General features: G+C 45.0%; 1 protein-coding gene across 1 annotated transcript in view; it reads right to left on the bottom strand.

Moving 5' to 3' along the window:
• The window catches only part of Myo16 (myosin XVI), a 351974-nt gene that overhangs the window by 281533 nt on the left and 44281 nt on the right, over positions 1-26160 (bottom strand). Inside the window, exons 3-4 of the mRNA XM_038326520.1 lie at positions 22929-22999; positions 15848-15991 (exon numbers count right to left, since the gene is read on the bottom strand). Coding sequence (XP_038182448.1) covers positions 15848-15991; positions 22929-22999 — 215 coding nt within the window. The remainder of the gene's footprint in view (positions 1-15847; positions 15992-22928; positions 23000-26160) is intronic.

The following is a 26160-nucleotide window of genomic DNA, read 5'->3' on the forward strand; positions in this document are numbered from 1 at the left end:
CACCCCTCACCTATGGGCATATAACTTCCCTGCTTTCGTTCCAGTGCTTGACTTCTCCAACTTTGATCTTTGGCACTGGAGAGCTCACCCTGGGGTTGCTTTTGCTCAACCCAAACTGTTCTTTTATGTTTTCAATTTGGCTTAATGTGGCTTACTGCATCGGCAGAGAAACCTATTATTGTGATACAGAAACTATTCCTTCTTCCTTCCCTTCCTTCCCTCCCTCCTCATTCTCTTTCTCCTTTTTTTTGGGGGGGGGGGGGTTCCAGGAGGTGGGCACAAGGTCTGTCAGCTGACTCTGGCCAACCTGGGGCTCACTATGAAGACCTCTGCCTGCCTCTGTCTCCTCAGTGCTGGGACTAAAGGTGTGCTGAAGGTTAACATCTCCAGACTTGGCTTCAACTGTGGGGAAACTTACTTCTTAGTGCTCTGGCGGCCATTTGTACCGCTGTCACAAGTATCTGTCCAAACACTTCCATGAGAACAGCTGTGTTTTTGCTGATGTTTCGGGATATTTGCTATCTTGTAAATATCAATACCTATGGAGGCAGAGGAGGGTATCAAGTTTCCTGGACTAGAGTTACAGACGCCTATGAAATAAATGCCCTGTACCCACAGGTACTGAGTTCACATGCAGGCAACACCCGCTCCTCATGAAATTTACTCTTGAACAATTAAGTGGAGACCTGCCGTCCTTCTCCCCAGTCTTCCATTTCCGTGGCCATCCCCTACTTAGTATCGAAAGTGTGTTTCTCACCCAATAAATGAAATCAAGGCAGATCTCCTCTACCACACACACCTTCATCCATAAGGTAAAACGTTCTCCCCAGTTCTGTCTTGTAATTTGAAGGATGAACTTCAAAGTTGTGCAAAGCCTTCAAAAGCATCAAGCCAAAGGCAGGATATTCTTTTCATAAGAGAACAAGCAAATCCTTCTAAAGATAAAAAGTCAGAAGTAAGTGCAGACAGGATATTCTTTTCCAAGCAAATCCTTCTAAAGTCGAAAGTGCAGGATGGGAATGCTAAGTGACCCCAAAGGTCACCCAGAGCAGCTAGGAACCACAGTGCTGGTACTTCTCTGTGAAAAGCCCTGCTCTCCTATCTTCCTACACAGACACACATACACACACACTCTCACACACAGAGACATACACACACTCACTCACACAGAGACACATACACACACTCACACAGACACATACACACACTCACACAGACACACATACACACACATACTCTCACACACAGAGACACATACACACACACACTCTCACACACAGAGACACATACACACACACACTCTCACACACAGAGACACATACACACACTCAGACACATACACACTCACACAGACACACACAGAGACATACACACACTCACTCACACACACAGACACACACAGTAAAAACAAAACAGACTTTTTTATTTTTTAAAGAAAGCAGTATCTCATAGTGAAGGTTTTAGACACAGAAAGGACCAAATGAGAAAAGACCCCTTACTTTAAAATCTCATGATCTTTGAGGTGGGACATCTTCTTTCAGGGCTTGGCAGAGATGTCAGGGCCCCAGGCTATGAGGGAGGAGGCTGCTGTCAGAACATTCACTACCAAAGCCAGCAATCAGCCCTGCCTGGTGAGGGCTGGGGAGGTCACTCTACAGTGATCTCTGTGGCTGCCAGCTCTGCCTGGTGAGGGCTGGGGAGGTCCCTCTACAGTGATCTCTGAGGCCTCAAAGCAGCAGGTTCTCGTGTCTCCCGTTCCCAGCATCAGTGCCCATGGCTTCCATTACTTATGCAGAGAGAATTAGAAGCATGTAACTTTCTTTCTATTGTAGATTTTTGGCGGATAATACAGCTGGTAATAGACTTGGGTGGCCCACTTATTCATTAAGGAACTGTGTGCTGAACTTTTATTATGATTAAAATGTGCTTTGAGAATTTAATGCTTACAAATTTTTCATGGCAATAAAAATTAAAAGCCTTTATTATGGCTGTTTAAAGAATTTATAACAGTTGAGTTATACTGGAACAGAATTTTATAGCTCCCTCTGTAAACTTTCTTAGGTCAATGGTTACTACTTGGGGAGACCATAAATATTTATATGTGCCCTTGTTGCCATGGTAAATACCACAGCGAAGCATGTAAGAGACAGAAAATCGTCCCTGGGATCCCAAGGGGGTGGGGTGAGTAGTATGTCCAGTCAGCCATGCTAAGGACATCCCCAAATACCTGCAGCATGACAGTTTGCCGTAGTGGTAAGGGGAGGGTGGCCCTACAGATGGTGAGGACAGAGGTCTAAACGTGATGTCCCAGACCAGAGAAGAAAGCTCAGCATGGGCCAGCATGAGCATAGTGATCTAGCAGAAGGTGAATGTAAAAGCTGGGAGAGCCCTCTGGAAGAGTTACATCATAAAGAGGAAGGAGAATTAGAAGGGAGCCCCTGACGAGCTTGGATGGGAAAGAGATAAGAAGGAAGGAGGGCATGGCTAAGGATGGAGATGGCTGATTATCCACGTGGGGTACAGCTCAAGGGAAAGAAGGGTCTGGAAGAATTCAGACTGGACCTCACCAGCAGGCTGAGCCCTGGGGCATGAGATGGGGAGAGGGAAGAGGAGAAAGGAGAGCAGGGAAGCCGAGAAGCCAGGGATCAAGAGAGTGGGAAGCCAAGAAAGTGGCATAGCCAAAATGGCTGAGTTCTATAGGGAAGGGCTGGAGAGTTCAGGGTGAGGGGGCAGGGTCCGCCAGGTACCAGCAGTGCTGAGAGAGTGACCACCATCCTCCTTGAAATGCTAAGGAGCCCCTTAGTGAGTACCGGTTTGAGACCTAACAGTTCTTCCAATGGGTTGTGAACTATCCTTTTAAAATTGGGGCATGCGTCAGAAACAAATGTAAAAGGGAAGGAAATGGGGGCACACAGAAGGGTCTGTGGGTGAAATGTTCCCCCATGAGCTTGTGTTTGAATACTTAGTCCCCAGCTGTTTGGGGAAACCAGAGCCTTTAGGAGATGGGCGGGGCTTAACTGGAGGAAGTGAGCAACTGGGGGCGGGCGGTCCTTAGGTAGAGCTCTGCCTTCCTTTCTGTGCCCTCTCTGCTTCCTGGACCAGTGAGCTGTGAAGAAATGAGACAGTCCACGCCACACCCCCTGGCCTCCCTTGAGCTGTCCTGTGTTTCCTCACCATGATGGACTGCATCCCTTGAAACCATGACTCAAAACCAGCCCTTCCTCCAATAAGCTGCTCTGGCGGATAGTCTGTCATATCTGGGGAAGGTAACCAGTGTGGCAGGCAAGGAAGTGTGCACTATGAGGGATGGCATAACAATAAAAAAAAATCAGTAAAACTAAACTGTCTAGACTATGCAGTGACGTTTATATGACAAAGCTGCCTGTTATTAAAGACCATGTTATTGAAGGAAGTCTTCAGGTCTGGAGACATACAGAGAATGACCTCTGCCCCTCCTGACCTGAAGCTAGGAGCTGTGGCATCTTATGTCAGAGCTTACTGAAGTACCAGGCTGTGGGGAGGGAGGTGCAGGGCTGAAGCCAGCAGTCAGTACTGCATGGTGAATGGGTCTGGAAAGGGAGAGGACTCTCTGATGTGGGGCTGGCCACACCCTCACTCTTGAGTTACCTAACAGAGATAGGCTCCCCTTGGGTCTCAGGAAGTGCATATGTCTAGAAGTTACAGTCTGGCCTCAGTTCAAACTGGACTACAGAAGGATTTTTAGTGGTTAAGTAAAAGCCAGCGTTCCTTAGAAACTTGTGAAGTGACGCCTGTGTGCTTGTCTCTGGCAGTAGGGACATATGGCTCTTCATTGACATGTATGTATGGCTGCATATCAAAGCCAACGCTGGCTTCCAGGTTCCTTCAGCCTCTACTTGCATGTACTTGCTACACATTCCAAAGCCCACACCAGCATCCTGACCCCTCTCACCTCCTCCTCCACTCTGCTAGCTCCCAAGCTGTTGCAGTTCATAAACCTACCCCAGGTACCTATTTGATCTCTACAGAATGGTGAAGTTTCTGCCCTGCTCTGTCTATCCTGCTAGGTCTACTGTTCTCTTTCTTGCAAGTCTCTGCTGTTCTCCCATTCATTTCTGCAACCAAGAAATAACCCTGGCCATGTCCAGTCTGCTTCCTATTCTCTCTGCCCTGGATTCTTCCAGATGCCTTGGCTGTTCTCTCTTATCCATAATAAAAACCACTCCCCTAGGTCGAGGACACCAGGACGGCACTACCCACAGAATCAAGCAAGCAAGGCTTGTAGGGGCTCACAGGGCCTGGAGTGACAATCACAGAGCCTGTCTGGGTCTGAGCTGCTAGGTCCTCTGCATATGCGTTATGGTTGTGTAGCTTGGTGTTCTTGTGGGACTTGTAACAGTGGGAGTGGGGATGTCTCTGCTCTTCGGCCTGCTCTCGGGACCCTTTCCCTCCTACTGGATGGCCTCGCCCAGCCTTCATAGGAGGGTTTGTGCCTAGTCTTATTGTAACTTGTTATGCCGTGTTTGGCTGGTATCCCTAGGAGTCCAACTCTTTTCTGAAGGGAAAAAAGAGAATGAGTGGGTTTGGGGAGAAAGGACTTGGGGAGTGGCTGGGAGGATGGGAGGAAGGGAAAAGTGTGGTTGGGTTGTAAGAGAGAAGGATAAAAAATCTACCTCAAAACAAAACCCTAATCACGGAATGGCCATTTTGGTGGCTTTTCTGACCTTGCACTTCCATTTCCGAGTATGAATTTGATGATTTCTCTAAATATTCTGATAGGGGGACACTGGGGTACTAAGAATATCATAGTACTCTGATGGTCATCTCATTTAAGATTTTATCCCTTGCCTTTGGCTAGACTTTCCGACTCTCTACAATAAACATGGTAAATTCCCCTGGACCGTGGTCTTCTGAAAATAAGTAAGGAACGAAACTGCCTTTGAGGTGAAGCCCAGAGCTGCTCTGGCATGCCTCTAGTAAGCCTTACGTCTGCTGAACGCAAAGGTGAGAAGAAATTTAGACACATTAACGATTATCTGGGGAGCAAGCTAGAGTGACATTTGAATCGATGAATGGTTGGAATATAATTAAAGGTCGGCTCTCCAATTAAAAGAAATAGTTTTACAAGAAAGCCCATTGAGAACATGTTTCAGAGAAAAGGCCAGGGAATGGGGTCATGAGGTGAGGACAGCTGGGGAGAGGGGGGAGGAGAGAGGGGAGGAGGGTGTCATGCAGTACAGAAATGCAGCCTGGTTCCATGTCATTTGAGCTGCACATTCTTGTAAGGCAGGCTTGCCCTCTGTGGGAGGCTTTGTGTGCAACACACGTAGGTGCTTGGTAAATGTTTATTAACTAAAGCCTTGCACAAAACCAGCCAGTGCCCCTTGCTCATTAATCATTCATTTAATTATTGTCCCCAAAGCAGCCTGCTTACTTTGTTAAATGAATGTTTGGCTGATCAGAGTCCATACCTGCCTTGAGAAAACACAGATTTATAAACAGATTGAAGGATTGGGAAGTTGACATTCTCTGTCCCTCAGTGTCTTGCACTGATGGCCTGAATGTATGATTTCTCTCTGGTGTCTTCAGGTACCAGCACGTATGTGTCACATTCTTCCTTTGGTTAAACGTTATGGCTCAGGGTAAGAGCCCTTGCTGTCAAGCCTGAAGACCCGAGGTCCTTACCTGTAAAACACGTGGTGGAAGAAGAAAACCCACAGCCCCAAGTTGTCCTCTGAGCTGCAAATGCACACCACAGCACACTCATGTACACACACACACACACACACACACACACACACACACACAGTAACTAAACGCTGGAGGAGTTTTTAAAAGAATTATTCCCATTTTAATCTTCCACTCAATGACATTTACGCACATAAACGAAGAAACCACAAAATTTTAGTCTGGTCTTCACCTTTCGGGAGGAATGTGGTTTGCAGTTCTCTCCATCCTTGCCTACCGTGTCTGACTGGCTAACAGCTCCTCCCAGAAAAGCAGCCTCCAGGGGTATTCTCTAGGATTCTCTCGGCGTTTGCCTCGCCTTTCACAAGCTCTGGCTTTCCTCCTCAACCTGGCTTCTTTTCCTCTTTCTTTGCAGCCTCCTGCTTCCCTAAAGATGGTTATAATTGGCTTACTTTTCAAATGCTCTTTCTGTTTTTAGAGTCCACGTTTCCTGGGTTGATCTGATTTCCTGCTGCCTTCACATGCAGATATGATGCTGAGTTCCAGAGCAGCTGCTCCTGTTCATCCCCAGGCAGAGTCTCCAGGAACCCCAACGCTAACGTGTCCTACAAGGACACGTGTGTGCTTCCCCAGGCAGAGTTTCCAGGAACCCCAACGCTAACGTGTCCTACAAGGACACACGTGTGCTTCCCCAGGCAGAGTTTCCAGAAACCCCAACGCTAACGTGTCCTACAAGGACACACGTGTGCTTCCCCAGGCAGAGTTTCCAGGAACCCCAACGCTAACGTGGCCTACAAGGGTCACATGACCCCTCTCTTACAGATTTACTGCTGGTGTTTACTTTTGTGGCAAACTGTGCCAGTCTTTCAGGTTTCTACAAAATACACTGTTGGGATAATTATATAGATGTGTGTGTGGGGGGGATGTGTGTACCATATATGCACATATATGTATATATAATTTAAAAAATATTTCTTATTTCTTGTGGGGAGTGGAGCAAGCGCAATCTCTCTCCTCTCCCCTCTCTCTCTCTCTCTCTCTCTCTCTCTCTCTCTCTCTCTGCTGTTCTCAGGTGAGAAGGCATAGATGTTCTAACACCAGGTGAAAGTCATGGGGCTTGCACTTTGCAGGATGGTTTAGCTACATTACAAACTATATATGTACACTCATGATCGGCATCCATAGGAGGATGGCAGGAGCTACAGGAATGGGGGACAGTGACATGCTGGGGACCAACGTGAGCCTGGAGATAATCAGCCCTCACCATCCCCAACCTGAGATCGTCCTGGTGTGAACACCTGGGAATGACGGACTAAGGTTAGGCATGCTCTCACCTTGAGAGGAGACCGAGTCACACTGCCAGGGACTGCCCTGCTGTGCGCAACAGCTGTGGGGACTTCCAGTCCTGCCGACTGTGTCTTCACTGAGTGCGACGCTACAGTATTGACTGCAATTTATTTTCTCTACCTATTAACCTCTGCACAGGTGGTCAGAGAAGACAACCTATCCATCGGCTGTCCTTTCTCCTCTCACAGGCAAGCTTGTTGCATCAGCTTCGGGTTGTGTTTTATGGTGCACTGTGAAGAGGTTGGAAACCTCCCTGGTCACGTTACATGATACTCTTGGTTACTCTATCGGTGATGGAGCCCTAGGACATATCTCCATGCTGGGAGGCACTAGGGTATGATGGAGATCATCTTGTTCCCACGCTCAGGGCAGGCAGGAGCGAGTTGGCAATGAGCTCGAGGTACAGTCTGTAAGGTGTTGGTGGGACACTCATTTCCTGGAGATGCACTGGCATCCCCCTCTTTGGCACTGCTTTGGTTCACTGGTTGATTCATCACAAATAAGTGGGCACAATCTCACTGTGGACGAGGCGACGTGCAGGGTTCTGTGGAAGCAGTGACAGGACCATGGTAGCTGATTCTGAAACAACAGGCTGGGACTAAGGCAGCAAGTCTAGACCCAGAGCCTATAATAGCTTTTGTGTATGTGGACAATTGCACTGGATGCTCTCATAGTCACCTTGACTTTGACTTATGTTTCCTTACAAATCTATCTCAACTTCTGCCACTAACTGGATAGTCAGACTGATGATATTATCTGGTGGCTCCTTGCTTTGTTTCTTGTATAAACCCAAATCACAGATTTATTATATATCTGCTTCTTCCTAGCTGCAGAAAATGCGTAACGACAACTTTGTTTGGTGCCAGTTAACTTTACTGACTTACGTATTTCCTCTATAACGTGTGTTTCCATCTGACCCATGGTACTCAGCCTTTCAAAGGCACTACTCAAAGTCTTCAGGGTTACATGGAGGACCACAAGGACATGTCTGCTGAACATTCCAGCAGTCTGCTTTTGCATGGGTTCCGTGCAAGCTGAACTGCTATACTCCTCGGATTTCTCAAGCATTGCTCACCCTGGTTCTTCCACACATCATTCCCTAAGTCTCCCCTTCAGTTCAGCTTCTGAGTGACAGCAGACACTGCGTTCTTCCTGACTTGTGTTGTGGCTAGTCAGATATTTAGCTGACATAACGGATTGGCATGAGAACAAGACAAGATATTCAAGGTATGGAAAGGCTGAAAGTACAGCGGAGCATGTGTGCAAATGGGTGTGCCTATATTTGCATGGGTGTATGTGTATCTCTGCATGTGTGTGAGTGTGTATGTGTGTGCATGTGGGTATATATGTGCATGTGTGTGAGTGTATGTGTATACATGTGTATGAATGTCTATATGTGTGTATTTGTGTGTATGTCTGTACATATTTGCATGTGTGTGCATGTTTGTGTGTATGTGTGCATGTGTATGTGTACATGTATGTGTACATGTGCATATGTGTGCATGTATGTATCTCTACATGTGTGTGTCAGTGTGTGTGCAAGTGTGTATGTTCCTGTGTGTTGTGCTTATGAAAAGGGGAGTTGGGGAGGTGATGTGTGATTCCCCTCTGTATGCTGTGCTTAGCATTAATGAATAAAGAAACTGCCTTGGCCTGTGATAGGGCATAGCTAAGGTAGGTGGGGAAGATGGAACTGAATGTTGGGAGGAAGAAGGGTGGAGTCAGGGACACCATGGAGCCACCTTCTCCAGAGATAGATGTGCTAAAACTTTGCTGGTAGGCCACGACCTTATGGTGATGCACAGATTAATGGAGATGAGTTAAATTAAGATGTAAGAGCTAGCCAATAAGAAGCTAGAGCTAATGGGCCAAGCAGTGATTTAATTAATACAGTTTCTGTGTGGATATTTCGGAGCTAAGGTAGCTGGGTGGCTGGGATGAGCAAGTGGGCCCTCTTCCTACATGCTTTTATGTGTGTACATGTATGTATGCATGTGTGTGTGCATGAACATGTGTGTGAGTGTCAGTATGTGTGCATGTGTGTATGTTCGTGTGTGTGTGTGTGTGTGTGTGTGTGTGTGTGTGTGTACCGACCCCAGGCTGGGTTCAAGGGGCACAGCTGAAGTCTTACCAGGCAGAGTGGCACATGGCCTTTCTCAGTCCCAATTGTGGATGCCTGATTTTCTCAGCCCTTCCAAGGATTAGGTTTTTATGGACGCCTCAGAAGTACAGACCAGTGACTCCATCTCAGAGCATGAAGCTGTGGCTGAGGCTTTAATTACAAGCCTGAAAGTACTGGAACTGAGTGGCTGCAGTATAGACAGGGCTTTGTCAACACCTGCATTAGACTCCAGCTAAACTTACTCTATTTCACTCACGGAGGAAAGAAAGATGGTAACTATATTTTACTGGAAACACAGATCTCTTAAATTATGAAGTGATGATCATCTGTAAGTTTGAGGAAGTGGAAACTATCTACGCTGCCAAAATGATTCTTAAAATATAGCCCCTAAATATGGAAAACCACCCACCACTGAATTCATGTTTGGGTAAAATGTCTTAAAACATGGAAAATAGTCAGGAAATTATGTGAATTTAAGCATCTCTGAAAAATAAGCAATCTAAATATAAGTATTAAGTGTGTTCTACATACATATACACATACACACACATACACATACTTACACAGAAAATATGTAATGTGAACATAAGTCCAAGTATTAGGTACGTGCTCTACACAGGCTCATACATATACATGTGTACATGCACATGCATCACATGCATATTAATATATACATATATGCATATACACATATATATGCATGTATGTCCAACTGATATATACATTTTATGTACATATACATAAACATATGTACATAACAAACATGTACCTAATATACGCACATACATAACACACATTACATAATACACACATGTACATAATACACACACACATAATACACATATATAATACTCACATGCACATAACACATGCACACACATAATACACACACAGGGAAAGAAAATTGGAGTGGTTTTCCTTCCTTCCTTCCCCCTCCCTCCCTTTCCCCTTTCTTTTGTTGTACAGCCGGTGCTTTTGAAGTGACTAGTTCTTGGATTAGAAAGAAAAAAAAACACTTAAACAAAGGACATCAGAAATTAAATCCACTGAGTGGACCTTACCAACACAAACAATTACACTTTAAGAATCGTCTTTTCCCTAAAAGCGTCTGGCTGGGACAACTCTCCCTCTTGTCTCTCAGATGCTTCTGAATTGCTGCCAATATTTATAAGAATCAACAACATGATTTAAATAACTTTATACACTTCATGCAGCTCACCTTTAAATTTATGCTTTTGCATTTTAAAACCATTCTTTTCTCATACGAGAAAATAATATACAAATAAAAGTATTAAGAATGTTAGCGATCCCAAGACGGAGACTGTCACACAGAACCACAACTGGTCAAACACAGAGGACAGCTGCTCATGAGGAGCCAGCCCCCAGGGAGATCGACAACACAACCCTATGCCTAATGTTCACGGATGCTGCTTAAGAGGGTGTGCAAAGATCTTAGCAAGCGGAGGACCAGAAAGTCTGCCCTGAGATTGCATCCTGTAGAAATGACATCACCAATGATGCCTCAACAATATGGATACCCAGACCAGACCTGGACAAGGAGAGTATCAGGTAACATACTAACATGGATGGCAGAGATCTCACGGGCCCCACCCCAAACAAAGAGGTACAGTTAACTAAGGAATGCAAAGAATGGAAGCCTTCCCCGGAAGAGTCCTCAAAGTGGCGATCCAATATCAAGTGGTCAGCCCTGAAATTCACAAACACACACACGTGCACACAGTCACATCAGGTTGGATCTATATATTTATGTATTTATGCTTATAGGTAACAATGACTTTAATTAACATAAAAGAGGCCATGAGTTTGAAAGGGAGTGAGAAGGAACATGGAGAGGTTGGAGGGAAGAAAGGAAAAGGACAAAATGATGCAATTATATTTTAATTTAAGAGATAAATTAGACACATTTTTTTAAAAACCATGAGAAATCTTTGGAAATGTTGAGTAATTATAGCTACAGGCCATATCCAGCCCGTAAGCGCAGAGGCTGCTGGCAAACCCAGGGCTCATCTTCTCAAACACATTTCACAAGGGACGGGACAGCCTCTGGAGGGCTCGCATTGAAGCCGGGAAGTGTATGGAGAGAACATGTTTTGCTCTTGGGCATGGGGATGATAACACTCCGGCCACACGCAGAGCTAAGGACTCCTAAGGTAGCCAACGGTGCAGCCCTCAGCCTCAACAGAGAATTCCTGAGGATAGAAAGCATTTCCTCTGAAGGAACTTGAAGTTTCTTACAATTCTAAGCACACATTATTCTCCAGGGTCCCCTTGTAAATTAGCACCTGCCGCAATCCTCCAAGTCCCTTTTGCTTCTTGACAGCTGCTGGCAGGACAGTGTCACATGACAGGAATTCCTGCCAACCTTCGTGCTTTAGATCAGAACTCATTTGAACTCCCAAAGCCTAGGAGGTCTTCTGCTCCCTCCTTTCCTTTGTTTCTGGTTTAAACAGTCCCCCTCTGTGCCCTTGGCTGCCCTTGTGGTCCTATCTGCTGTTTTCTGGGTGCTGGGATTACAGATATGAGCTACTGTATCTAAATAGAACAGCTTCAGATGAAAACAAACACATGATCTCCCAAAGTAGATCTACACACACACACACACATGTGCACACACGCACACGCACACACGCACACACACACTCACGCACACACGCACACGCACACACACGCACGCACGCACACACGCACACACACACGCACGCACTCCCCCCCCACACGCACACACGTGCACACACGCACACACACACGTACACATGCACACACACGCACGCACACACGCGCGCGCGCACACACGCACACACACTCTCACACACACGCACACACGTGCACACACACGCACACACGCACACACACATGCGCGCGCACACACGCGCACACACACACGCACGCACACACGCGCACACACGCACACACACGCACACACGCGCACACACACACGCACAGAAGCAATCACATCCACCTAGCGTGTCTTACACAGCAGTCATGTCACACACCTCGTGTTTCTGACATACAGAGAAATTTAATACTTTTTGCATGAACGTTTTTCTCCACAACTCAGGGTCACACATTCTTTAAAATTAAAATGAGAACCTCCAACCTCACATGAGCATTAACTGTGTCTGCCCTGTAAGAGCCCAGGAAGAGTGGTTTGGCCACTTCCCTGTGGCCACTTCTGCCAGTTAAGAATAGCAATGACATTTGCATCTATGAAATTACCAGTCACTGTAAATAATCCTGTCTTTGTAACAGCATCATGAAATTGACTATAATCCTTGTATGATTTTTTCTTTTTTATTTAAATAACTTTTTTTTCATTATTTTACATACCAACCAGCTTCCCCTCCCTCTCCTCCTCTCCTCCCCTTCCCTATCTACCCCCTCCAAATCCATTCCCCTTCCACCTCCACCTCCATTCAGGAGGGGACAGGCCTCCCTGGGCTTGCACAGAGCATGGCACTCGAGTTGAGGTAGGACAGAGCTCCTCCTCTTACATTGAGGCAGGACCAAATTTTTTTCATTAACAAATGTACCTGATTCACAATTTAGGAGATGATTTTTTTTTTAAATATAGGAAAGTCTGGCATAGTTCCTTTCAAGGTAAATATCTTTGAAAATAATATAACAGAAAATATTTTTAAGTTAAGCTGGGTGGTGGTGGCACACGCCTTAATCAATCCCAGCACTTGGGAGGCAGAGGCAGGTGGATCTCTGTGAGTGCAAGGCCAGCCTGGTCTGCAAGAGCGAGTTCCAAGACAGGACAAAGCTACAGAGAACAAAGAAACCCTGTCTTAAAATACCAAAATAATAACAATAATATTTTTAAGTTAAATATTTTTTCTTTTGTCTATAAATGCACTTACTGTATTTATGTATTTAAACAATACATATTTATGGGTCGCATATTTATAGTTTCTGCTGACAAGCCCTGTTTTATTTTTCAGTACATTAGATTTTTAGTTTTCGGGTTTCGAGCAGCTTCAGGTTCACAGAATAACTGACAATGTTCTGGAATGTCCCCTCTCACACTGCACCTATACCCCCCATTGTTAGCACATGATGGCACCGGTGCTATGGAAGGAACTACTGTAGATGGCTGTCTCTGGCTCGAGTGCACAGTGCCTGTGCTGTCCCCAGGTCGCAGCCTGCCTTTAGTCTACCCCAAGAGACGCCACAGACCCCGCACCAATCGCCAGCCTTATCCTCTTGGCTTCCTCTTAACTGTGGGTTTCTCAGCCTTCCGTTGGTTTTTATAGCCTTGGAGAAGAGGGGCTCATGGCTCCACATTTTGTACAATGGCCCTTGACTGGGGTCCACATGAAAACTTTGCACATTGCTCTTTGCTTGTGTGCTAGTAAACCACCAGGCATGGAGAATGCTATCCTTAGAACACCAAGGCCACTTGAAATGGATGCATCTCATCACTGTTGAGCTGGGCCTTCACCTCCTGTCTAGTGGAGCTCTGGTTCTGTGGTGATAGGGCTGCCTGCCTGCCTGCCTGCCTTCCTTCCTTCCTTCCTTCCTTCCTTCCTTCCTTCCTTCCTTCCTTTCTTCCTCCCTCCCTCCCTCCCTTCCTTCCTTTTGTGCTCTGCCCAGGTATAGCAGATAGATTGCATTGACTTATGCTGTTATTATTCATATTACCCTTGGCAAAACAGATTTTTGGCCACATGGGTCTTGTCTTTGTGATTGAACACCTTACTCACGTGATCCTCCTTATCCCTCAGAGCACAGGTGGTTCGATGTTCTGAATAAAGCTGACTATTGTGTAAGACTTGGGTCGGCCTCATTGTTAGGCCCTGCTCTCCCAACTGGAGCAGTAAGCACTTCCCATGAGTCCAGAGATATTTATTGTTGTCTGCCTTAAATTACAATCTATTATGATTACTTTTACAGGTTCCTTAATTGTCCCAGTGTGGACGGTTGAGGAGTCTGCTTAGATCTTCTCTGTGTCCTTTACAAAGCTTGCCTCCTTCCCTTCACAGCTAATGAAAACTCCATCTTGCAAGTCCATGACCCTTGCCCTGATTCAGTCATCGGTCCTCAATTTAGCTGATTTGTGGGAGAAAATGCTGCTGCCGTTCTACAGTACCGCCCTGTGCTGTCTATTTATTAAATAGCAAACTATTTTCATTTTAGCTTTGGCTTTTAATCTCTTTTAGCTAATGTTTTCCTAAGTTAAATTTTATTTATTTAAGATCTGATTTTGATCCATTTTTTTCTACTTGATTTAGGATTAAACTGCTCACCTTTCTTGAACTAAAGTTAAACTTATAACTTTAACTTCTTAAGTGGAAAGCCAAAAGTATTCATTGCTTCTCAGGAGGGCATGGGAGGATAAGCCATGACTGAAACAAGTCCACTCTCATGAAGAGGTGCATTGGTGAAGAACGCAGGTAACATGCTGATAATTTCAGGGATGAACTAATGTCAATCAAGTTCAAAAAGTTGAAGAACGGACTGAAGCAGATGAACTCTGTAAGGAGTCCGCAGTGAGTCTGGCAATGCCGTGTGGCCTCCATTCAAGTTAAGGAGTCCAGCAATGCCATGTAGCATCCATTCAGGTTAAGATGTTGCAGGATTTCTCTAGAAAACCATCGTTCTTCTAAACATTTATTCTGAGGACTGGTATAAATGTCACCATTTATTGATTTCCCTTGGAAGAGGCAGTTTTACTTCAGAGTATACCAACTTCACATTGATTTCCTCTTTTGTGCAGTCGCAGAGAGACCTAAGGAATTTGCCAACATATAGCTGGCTCATCGTAACAACAAGCCCTTGTCTATTGATACTTCACACACCAGTTTTTATGTCTAAGCTCACTCCAGTCATGGCTTACAAACATGCACCATTCTGGTTCAGTGTGGTCTCTGGGGAGTGCTATCCCCGATCCTTAGGGGTGTTTTGAAAGTTACACTTCCCATGAGCACAGTCTCTCTGGCTAAGGTCGGGTGGATCTGTACAAAGGTCTACCTAATGAGCCTTGAGTCATGATGCAGTCATGGGATGAGCTGAGCTTAGTTGTTCTGGTATGCAGCATCAATTCTGCAATGCCAACCCAGGAGTCTGGACCTGCCTTCCATGGAGACCACTTAAGAGAGGTAGCCTTTTGCTCCATGCCTTCCTTAGAAGCTTAGGCATTCTAGACTAAAAGGGAGCATGCTGGCTGGCAATGGAACCAGGTTTGGGATCCCTGCCTGAACTCAGAACGGGAAAGTCAGTGACAACCAGTGATGTGTATTCAAGTATGGGAAGAAAGGTTGTTGTTGTTTAATTTGGGGGTATTTCATACATGAGTACTGTATTTGCATCCTTCCTCCTCTCCCTCTCCCTCTCCCCCTCCAACTTCTTCTGTGCCCTCTCCACCCCCTCCCAAATTCATCTTCCCATTGGAAGAAATGTTTTAGAAGTTCAACTGCACCTGTCTGAATGTGGATTCTTGAGAACAAACATGGACATCCCATCAACACTGATGTGTACCAAAGCATGCAGTGCTAAAGCTCGTCATGACATGAACATGAGTGATTTTAGGAGCTTCATGCCTGACAACTTTGTTTCTAACTATCTGAGTTCTTGGAGCATGAATGGTGACACAGATGCATGCTTTTCACAAAGGTCGTGTGAGGGATACTATTAGATACATGTCTGTCATTGAGTTCTCAAGGGCTAGGTCACCTGGATTAATGTACTTACTAAGACCAGCAACAGGACAATATCAGGGTTGTCGCAGGCACAGGCAATGTGCATGGGTGTCCAAAAGTCCTCATCCTGGTGGTTGACATTGACACCCCTGTCAATGAGGACTTCTGCGATGAAGACATTGTCATATCGAGCACACTGAAAGACAGAAAGGAAACACAAGCTATAATAAATGATGCAAACATCACTGACAGCCAGAACATGACAGGTGAAGCCCAAAATGTGTTCTCCATCTAAAAGAAAGGGACAGACGTCAGACAGGTGGGAAAATCTGGGCTGTAGATTTGGGGATGAAAAAAGTAAACAGAGGCATATACTTTAATAATTAAGCCATATCTTGATTAAGTTCTTGAGCCATGTACAGTGAGGGCTCTAATCTGAGAGCATTATCCTTCTGACTCCAACAGTTCACTGAGGCTATTGGTATGCATCTAACATTTCTCTTCTGTGGTGGATATACTTTATGTAGGATGTATACACATGCTCAGAACAGACTCTTCCCACCAATCAGTCAATATTCCCACTGTGACAATTCATCCCCTATTAATGGACAGCATGGTGAGGAATGCAGCACTGGAAGATCCTTTGGCTGTCTGAGAGTCACCTGCGTCTGCTCCAGTCAGTCTATGACCCCCACAACTCAGGAGGAAGGACTCAGGTACAGCTCTCCAGTGAAGAGCAGACACTGCTCTTGCACTGGACCTGAGTTCAGTTCCCAGCACACATACAACCACCTGAAACTCCAGCACCAGGGATTGGACCTCAGCTGGCCACCACGGTTTTGTGTGTGTGTGTGTGTGTGTGTGTGTGTGTGTGTGTGTGTGTGTTTATAACAAACTAGATAAGCCCTAGCATTGTTGAATTCACTATCTCAAGAGACTTCTCAGGCACAGCATTAGGAGGAGGGTTCAGTATGATTGGGGTTCATTGTCTAAATATACAGAGTTCATGGCACATAGTGGCAGAGAGTAACAACTGCATGAGGAAAGAACTTGCAGAAGCAAGCCCTTCAAGTCTGCAGCTGAAAGGGTATGGGCAGTGTGACATAGAAAAGGGGGAAAGGGTAGATGATTGGATCTACATTAACCTAAAAAAACAACTGTTAATCTCAAAATATTTTACAATTGGTATGGGTTTTAGTTTATTGATACTAATTTAATTTTGTTATACTGCATGTATATTTCTACTCTTGTTTAAGGGATTGTGTTTACACAGCTCAATTAAAAATGTAATATATAATTAAGAAATACAGATTTCCAAAAATATCATTAGTTTTCTCTAAGAGTCAAATTTATAGTCATGTTAGCCAGGCTTTCTAGATGTACAAAGATATATTTCAGATAGACAGGCATTCTTCAAACATTTCAAAGGCCTACAGTATATGGCATTTTAAATGTTTTAATAACTTAGTCTTTTCATGACAGGGAAACACATCTGCTTCTGGCAGCAACAATCTAGCCCCAAGATGATGATGGGCAGTGAGGACACTCCATACGGAGTTTGTTTTCTTCTTGGCAAAACTGGCCTATTGGGAAAAAACTGTCCTTGCCTCCACTGCTGACAGTGAGTACTCTGTCCATTCTGGATAAGCAGGACACAGAGAAAAGCAACTGCAGAACTCTGCCAAGACAGGGTAGGACAGTCCTTCAAAATTTCCTACTTCTGAAAATGGTCTGTCAGATATTCTAGGTCTATTGCCAAAGTTGGATGCCCCAATGTCACGGAGAAACCTTGGGTGACTGTCCAGGCAGCCAGTTGTTTCTGTCATTTTTTGCATGTTTTAGAAGTCACTTGCTTATACTTCCTTATTACTCAGGTAATATTATTCCTTCTCAGGTCTTTGAAGACTAGACAGTCAAAATTGCAGGCCTCTACAATCTTCACAAAGGATATTCTAGGTATGAGACTTATATTCTTCAAAAAAGGAAAACTATTGAAATAGCTTTATAATTTGCCAAATACCTACAGCCTGGACATCTAGACTGTATTTTTTACTTGGTTTGTTCTTGTTGTTTGTAGTTTCATTTTTGTTTAGGTTATTACCTTTTCTTTCTTCTGAACAATTCTTAGTAATAGTTGTTTTGTATATAGTTTTATGTTAAAATTAGAACCTTCTTGAATAGACAGAAAGGGGGGGGGGGAATGCTGTGGATGACCCTTTTGTATACTGTGAATATGTTTTATTCCCATTGGTTAATAAAATAGCTGACTTGGCACCACACACTGTACACAAGTACACACAAACACAAAGACATCCCTAACCCCGACTTCAGGAATCCACATTTATACCCCAAATGTACTTGGAGTTTGTCTTTCAAGGAGAATAAAAAAACTAATTAGATGCAAAGCTGAAAGTGACACCCACCCTTCTCGAGGGATGTACTTCATGATTCACACTTCTGAAGATTATGAATAATAATTTGACAGCAATAAATACCTTTAATCACCCTTGTCTGAGAAGATTATGAAGGCTGAACATCTCTGTAACAGCGGTCTTACACCATCATCACGGCTTAGCACAGCTCCTGCTCCGCATAAAGAATTTTCCTCAAGCTAACACCTCTTTCCCTCAATCCATGTTGATCATCACTAAATCAGTTTGTGGTGACACATTACTGTACCACGAGAATAGGCAAGATGATTTCCATGCTCAGAGGGACTGGGAACCGCTTTTCTGCCTGTCGCTCAGCGTCACGTCCCCAGGCTCTCCTCCACCCTTGTCTCTCCCCCTATCCCGAATGTTAAGCGGAACGCACCATTGGACTTCACACAGTATAAAATATAGCGTCTCTTGTTCAAAGACCAAGCGTTTTAGGAACTGGGTCTGGCGTCCCATGCCCTTCTGTGTTACAAGCCGCAACATTATACAGTAAATCTCAGCCATCTTTTCACATATCAGAACCAAGGGATCTGGTAAAGGTGAACCCAAAGGCAAGACTTTTTGGCACTATTGCTTTGTGAATAAAGTGGCTGTCCTTAGCTGTAGATTGTTCACTGTAGTTGACTCCCTTTCTGTTGATATTTGGGAATTAGTTCCTACAGTTCAGAACTGTATAGTGAGAAGAGTTTCCCCCTGGCCAGGCCTTCTTCCTCTATCCTAGGTAAGCACAGAGATCTGCCTTCCTGCAATTATCTTTATCAGCAGGCATTTGGTCAGTATTTAGGCAAGAGCCTAACTTAAGATATTCACAGGTATCCAAGGACACGGAATTGCTCCTGTCCAAAGCTGCCGCTCTGGTTTTGCCCCACTCAAAAGATTCTTAACCCCTTATGGTCACCTCCACCTCAGTTTACTGATGATTTTAGTTCAGGACTCTCAAGGGCAGCGGAAGGGATAACTAACCGCAACTCAGAGAAAGACCCACAACACCACGATCAGAACAGCTGATAACAGCATAGCCTGAAACTGACAATTGCGAGGCCTGGGTCTCTTCTTCGTAGAGCAGTAAGTCTAACTTACTAGACCCTTAGAAACTATGGCGCCCGGTGTGTGTATGTGCTGTCTGATCAAGAGCCATCAGCTTCCCCTAGGTTGCCTGGTTACCTGGTAGTTTTTATGCCTATTGGAAGAAAAGAAGTGGTTTGTTGATTTGAACAACCCATGCCCTATTCATAATTTTACTAGAAATAAACCTTTTAGCTCTTTTATCTATTACCTAAAAATGTAGCACACTAACCTGCCCCCCACAAGAATCCTCCGATGATTTAATTCCTTTAATTCCTTTCTTAATTAACTTTCTCCATTAAGGAGTTCACCAGACGTGTACCACTCCCATGGATCCGTGTGTGTGTATGTGTGTGTGTGTGTGTGTGTGTGTGTGTATGTGTGTGTGTGTAAACCCTATCTGATTTTCTACGGCCTGGAACCTGCTGGCGCTGGGGAATTGCTGGCTTTAAGGGCATAAGTGACTGGGAACATTTGTAATGGGGAAGACAAGAGAGAATGACATAGAACTAAAACAATGTAGAACAAAGGAGAACAAGAAGGAACAATGAGAAATGATGGATTGAAGAGAGAAGAAAAAAGGATTATGGACTGACGGAACCTGTTATGAGTAGCCTTCCTTACCCTCAGATCTCTACCCCGCCTTTAGCTATTTGCGCTGTCTCTAATTGAACCCTGTAAGGGAATAAACTTTTAAGGCTCTCTACACTTCTGCATAAAAATCCCTCTTAGTTCACGTGCCCATGAATCCTAGTGTTTCTCTAACACAAGTGTGCTCATCTCTGTCTCCTCTCTCTGTAAGTACTGGGGAGGGGGAGCACCTGATCTTAGCCCCTTCCCAGAGTCACCAGGCTCCTTAACCGGCACACTGCCAGGTCTGCCCCTGTTTGCTTCTTACTCTTCTTTCCCTAAAGTCTGGCTCTTGAACATTTTAAATGCATGTCTCTCACCTGGAACCTAAGAGAACTCAGCCTGAGAACACCATCTCTCATGGATACTCCTCCACTTTAAGAAAAATTATTGCTACATGGGGTCATGAAAAGGCCTAGATATGTTTTGAGTTAATGCTTCTTTCTAAGCCATACCTCATCTTTATATCATCCATCAATCTATCCATCCATGTATCATCTATCTGTCTATCTAGTATCTATTTACCTCACCATCTGTGTATCTACTCCCTATCCATCATATATTGTCTGTCTATCTCTCTCTCTCTCTCTCTCTCTCTCTCTCTCTCTCTATCTATCTATCATCTATCTATCTCTCTATCTATCTATCATCTATCATCTATCATCTATCTATCTATCTCTCTATCTATCATCTATCTATCTATCTATCTATCATCTATCTATCTATCTATCTATCTATCTATCTATCTATCTATCTCTCTCTCTATCTATCTATCATCTATCTATCTATCATCTATCTATCTATCATCTATCTATCTATCTATCATCTATCTATTGTCTATCTATCATCTATCTATCATCTATTTATCTATCATCTATCTATCTACCCAACCATCTATTATCAATTTTGTCTTCATCTATGTATCTGTCCTCTATCAATATTCTATCATATATATCTATCATCATCTCTTCCTATCATCTCTACCTTTCTCCCTCTATCATGTCTGTCAGTCTGTTCTCTCCAACATCTTTCATCTGCATTATCTACTATCTAGCCTATCATCTATGCATGTATCTCCTCCCCTTGCCCCTCCCCTCCTCCCATTCCATCAGTTCCTTAATTACATTATGTACTTTGTTCTTTACCCTGCTTTTTTGTGCTCCAACGTGCCTTAGATATTTTTGCAGTCATCACGACACTTACATGAATTCCTTTTCTTGGTATTAAAACTGAGTCACTTCAGTAGAAGGACATCTCTAATTTCTGAGGGATTTCACTTCCGCTTGACCATGGTGCAAGGATACCACGGGCATAGCACTGAGGATGTCTGAAAGCCACTCTCCGTTGTGTGAGCATTGGCAGCTCGTCTCTTAGTTCATTAAAATACCAGTGTCACAAACAACCAACATTTTATCAAGGTTTACATAATTGTACTCCTCACTCGGTAGATTCTTACAAAGATTGAAATTTGAGGATTCTTCTATGCTGTCCTCATGAGACGTCCTTCCTAGGGGCCCAGACATGGCTGCTTCTGCCACCAGCTCCCTGTTCATCCCCCAGCATTTGCTATCTGCCATTTTTTTGCTACAGTAGGCAAAGAGACTAAGTCAAATATGTTTGCAAAATATGAATTAAAAATAAGTTAAAATAAAGATATACAACCAAAAATATTCATCTGACTCTGGAATCAACCACAGCCCTAACTGAAACATTTGATCCCCATGTTATTGATTTTCTTTTTCTGGGACACCTAAGAGAAATGTCTTACAGAAGGCAGCACTTATAGCAGTGAATCACAACCTGTGGGTGACAACCCCTTTGGGGGTCAAATGACCCCTTCACAGGAGTCATGTATCAATTATTCTTCATATAATATGTTTACATTTTGATTCATAACAGTAGCAAATTCACAGTTATGAAGTAGCAATAAAAATAATTTTATGGTTGGGGTCAGCACAACATGAGGAACTGTATTAAAGGGTCGTAGCGTTAGGAAAGTTGGGAACTGCTGGCTTAGAGTCCGGTGCACAATGTGTAATATTTGAGTTGAATAAACAACTCTGAGAAATCCCAACGATATCAACAGCTTCTCCTTGATCCCCCTTGCACATGCACTGTGCTCCTCCCTTCAAGACACCCACAGGACCCTGTGTAATCAGGAGCCAATTCTGAGGAGCACCAGGCATCCCAGTGTGGGATGTCCCAAGGCGTGGGCTCCCCAGGAGACTGTTCACACTTGACATTCTAGAAGACTAAATTGCCTTTCTCAGCACCTAAGGCATTCTGCAACCCTGTAATTGTTCCTCTCTCTGACAACCTGCAATTGTTCCTTTGCTTTTATTTATGCGGTAATCTCTGCTAAAGAAGAGTACAGCAGTGAGCTCCCCTCCCTCACCCAACACTCAGTTCTCTGTACATCTCCCATACCCAACCTAGCTACCCATGACAGCATCAAAATGCCTGCCTCAGCCTGGGGGGCGAGGAAGTCTCTCAAGATGACCTTTGCTTCTGGCCGTACTCTTTCTCAATGTTTGCTTTTTATCACTGGGGTCTAGAGCCACTACCTTCCCACTAACCGTGGAGGCCCTATATCCTGGGCATCTTTCACTCACGGTTCCTTCACTGCGACTTCAGTGCCCACTGTGTCCCCTGGGAGAATGGAAAAATGACTGTGACTGTCACCTGACACACTCACTCCATCTAGTGCAACACAAGGACGGCGTGTGTAACACCTCGACGAAAGGTCCAATGGGCATCAGCCACAGAGCGAGCTGAGACCTGACATCTTGTCCCACCCACTCCTCCTTGTCTGTTAGGCTCGGGCGACTGCCCCTCTCTTGGAACATCAAACTCAGCGGCTCTTTATCCACACCTGTCCCCCGCCCCTTTTTTCCTCATTGTTGGATGTCCATTCCGGAACTGACTTTTGACTCTTGAATCCTTAATTTATTCTCTGTCTCCAGGTGTCATCCCACGGCCCCTGAAAGTGCCAGTTCTTACCAGGTGGAGTAAGGATCCTCCTGAGGAAACGGGAGTGTGTGGGTCCGCCCCCTCCTTCAGGAGTCGAAGCACTGCAAGAGAAGAGAGAAAACAGAGTTGGAGCAAGCACACAGTACACCCTGAGTCCAAACTGACAGCCTTTTCATTAGCAGCTCGGGCAACAGCTGTGAGGGCAAAAGGAAAGGGTAAGTCACCGTCAGATCTCAGGTTGCACACCGACGGTCACGTGTGTTTCTCTTTGTGTCCAAACCTGTTACCTGGTGGCATGGAAGTTTGATCACCTACTGCAGACATAGAAACGAACAAGAAAGTACGCTGAACTGAAGTGGATTATTTCGAAGCACCAAGTTCGTATGCCCTTTGCAGAACAAAAGAAAACATATAAACAAAAAGGATCCACTCTCTAGCTTCACGAGGATGCTGTTTGGCAATTTGTGGCGACCTCTTGGCTTGAAGCGATGAAAGGTTTGCATTTTGCACATTAAGCCTCCATTTGTGCGGTTAGCCCTTGCCCATGTTTCTTCTACTGTCACAGAGCATTAGGGGACAAAGCCATAAAGTCACAGAGATCAAAACATCTATCAATTATCGAGCAAAGCCACAGCTGGAAAACGATTAGCGCGTCCATTTGCTAGCAAGGTGAATTCATTAGCACACGCAATGCCACGGGGCCCTGAGAAACCTGTCAGCCTCTGCTGACTGCGGTGTCCTGACGGGGCCAGTCTCCTAGGAAGGTCCCTGGGTTCAGGGACACGCCACTGTCCCCACTGCCAGTAATATATTCACAGTTTAAACAATCTTGACTCTTGAATATATTCACAGTTTTAACAATCGTAGTGTGAGTTTTAATTGATCTTAATAATAAAAACCCAGAGTCAGATTATCAGGATAAAAGCTGAAAGACCAGAGAAGTAAAGGAGTCAGCCATTAGAAAGACTTTTTTTCTCTACTGAATCCTCAGACCAAAGGGGACAAGATCCTGTCTCCAGGAATCCCCAGGCTAAATGGGTTAAGCTCCTGTTTCCTCCCACCTTATAATTTCTGTCTCTGCTCAGCCGTATCCCTTCCTGTCTCCACCTTCCTAATGCTGGGATTACAGGTGTGTGTCTCCCAAGTGCTGGGATTCAAGGTGTGAGCCACCACCACCTGTCTCTGTTTATCTTTTAGACTGAATCAACCTTGCGTAGCCCAGAGTGGCCTTGGACTCACAGAGATCTTTCCACCTCTGTCTCCCAAGTGCTGGTATTAAAGGTGTGTGCCACCACCGCCCGGCCTCTAACTAATGACTCACTCTGCACTCTGATCTTCAGGCAAGCTTTATTTGTTAGATCACAAATAAAATCTCACGGCAGTAATTGATATATTTGCCACAAAAAGGAAACAAAGTAGCAGCTACTATTTTGTCGCTTTGGTTTCGTTGTTATTGTTGCTTTAGTTTGGGTCAATGGTTCTATGTAGCCCAAGTGAGCCAGGAAGTTTTCAGCCTCCTGCCTCAGCCCCCCAGTGAAGGAAGGACGTCCACGAGCCTGCATGCCCAGCCACAGCCACCCTTACTCTCAGTTGTGGCATGGCGCTGGTCAAAGAGGCTCAGATTCGGTCACCCTCATGGAGGCATACTGCTTTCCATCCATCTCTTCTCTGTGACACGAAGGTGTCGTTCTCGCTAGTCATCACGTATCGGTGCCTCCAGGTATCTTTTCTCTTGTCTCCCTCCCTCTGAGGGACTCTAAGAGGCCATGCAATCTCAACAGCCTGGCTGCTCCTGTATGGGTTCTGACCACAGACAGCCACCCTCTCTGCTTGTGTATCCTGTGAGCAGGATGGAACAGTCATCTACTGTGGAGGGGACCTATGAGTAGCCTAGAGCACCCATCCTTAAGTCTTCCTCCGGTCAAGGCACCTACATCCGAATCTCTCTCACTACAGACCGATGCATGCCTGCCCTCTGAAAAAAATGAGGGCCAAGCCTGTCCTTACTTCTTCGAGACCACAGCCTGTCTACTCCAGGGCTATCCAGAAAGAGCTTCCTAAGGAACGTTCTAGAACATTCCCTTTCTAGTCACAAACAAGGGACTTTCCTTTCATGATGATGTCCAGGATTTGCTTTCATGACGAAGGTCCAGTTTTCTGAGGAACCTTCTCAGGGCTGTAGAAAATGCCAGCAGTCACCATTCTCAGAGAGCTGAGTGAGGCAGGCAAACATCAAGGGCAGTTTAGCTACCTGGGACTCCACTTGGCTTGGGCTATAGGCTAGACACACCCCTCTCTGAATTTACAGGCAACCAAAGACCCCTACCTGCATCAGGCTGCAGGTATACCTGCTTTAAACAACGGAATTGTCGCTCCCCTTAGTAACCTTTTGATTCAAACACACCATAGGAGCCTTCGATTCAAACACACCATAGATCACAGTGTGGGAGTTCCAGGTGGTAGGGTCAAGCTAAACCAGGCTGGTTTAGAATGAGCTTACCAGTAAGGCAAACCAGGCCCTCTAAATGAACTTTTAGGGAAAATCTTTTATTTGCCCTCTTATTATGGATGCACCTGCAGTGGCAGGGGACATTGGTGAGGGGTGGGTGTGTAACAGGATACTGGTGGCCATCTGGGGGCTACCAAGCTCATTTCCTGACACAGACAGTTAATTGAATGTCCAGAAAAGACCGAAGACTAAGACGCAGAGAGAAAGTTATAACTTAACCCCTTCAGTGTGGTAGAGCCTAAGGCTGGAAGTCCCTGAAACAGGCTAGCTGGGGTATTTTACTGGCCTCTTGCATCTTTTCCTTACCCTATTGGTACTGTTGAGATAGCATTCCCAAAGCCTTCCTTAAGTTTCTTCTCACAGTGTCTGCTGGGAATGAGAAGCCAGCATGTCTGGGAACCCACTTTCCCTGTCCTTTCCCTCCCAGGTCCCAACTTTCCTCAAATTGAAGGCCATCTATTGAGACTTAGTCACATCACGTGCTGAGGTATGCAGGGTGTGGCGGTTAGAATACAATGACCTCCAAAGGCTCATGGGCTTGACCATCTGGTCCCCAGTTAGCGAGACTATCAGGGGAGGGTTAGGGGGTGTGGCCAGTGTGTGCATCTCTTTCTCTGCTTCGTGGTTGTAGAACAAGATGTAACTCTCAGGATTTCTTTGCCTCTGTCATCACGGGTTCTAACCCTCTAATACCATAAGGCATAGTAATCTATTCTGTCATCATGAGTTCTAACCCTCTAATATCATAAGGCA

The sequence above is a fragment of the Arvicola amphibius genome, chromosome 4, assembly GCF_903992535.2.
Source record: "Arvicola amphibius chromosome 4, mArvAmp1.2, whole genome shotgun sequence".
Lineage (NCBI taxonomy): Eukaryota > Metazoa > Chordata > Mammalia > Rodentia > Cricetidae > Arvicola > Arvicola amphibius.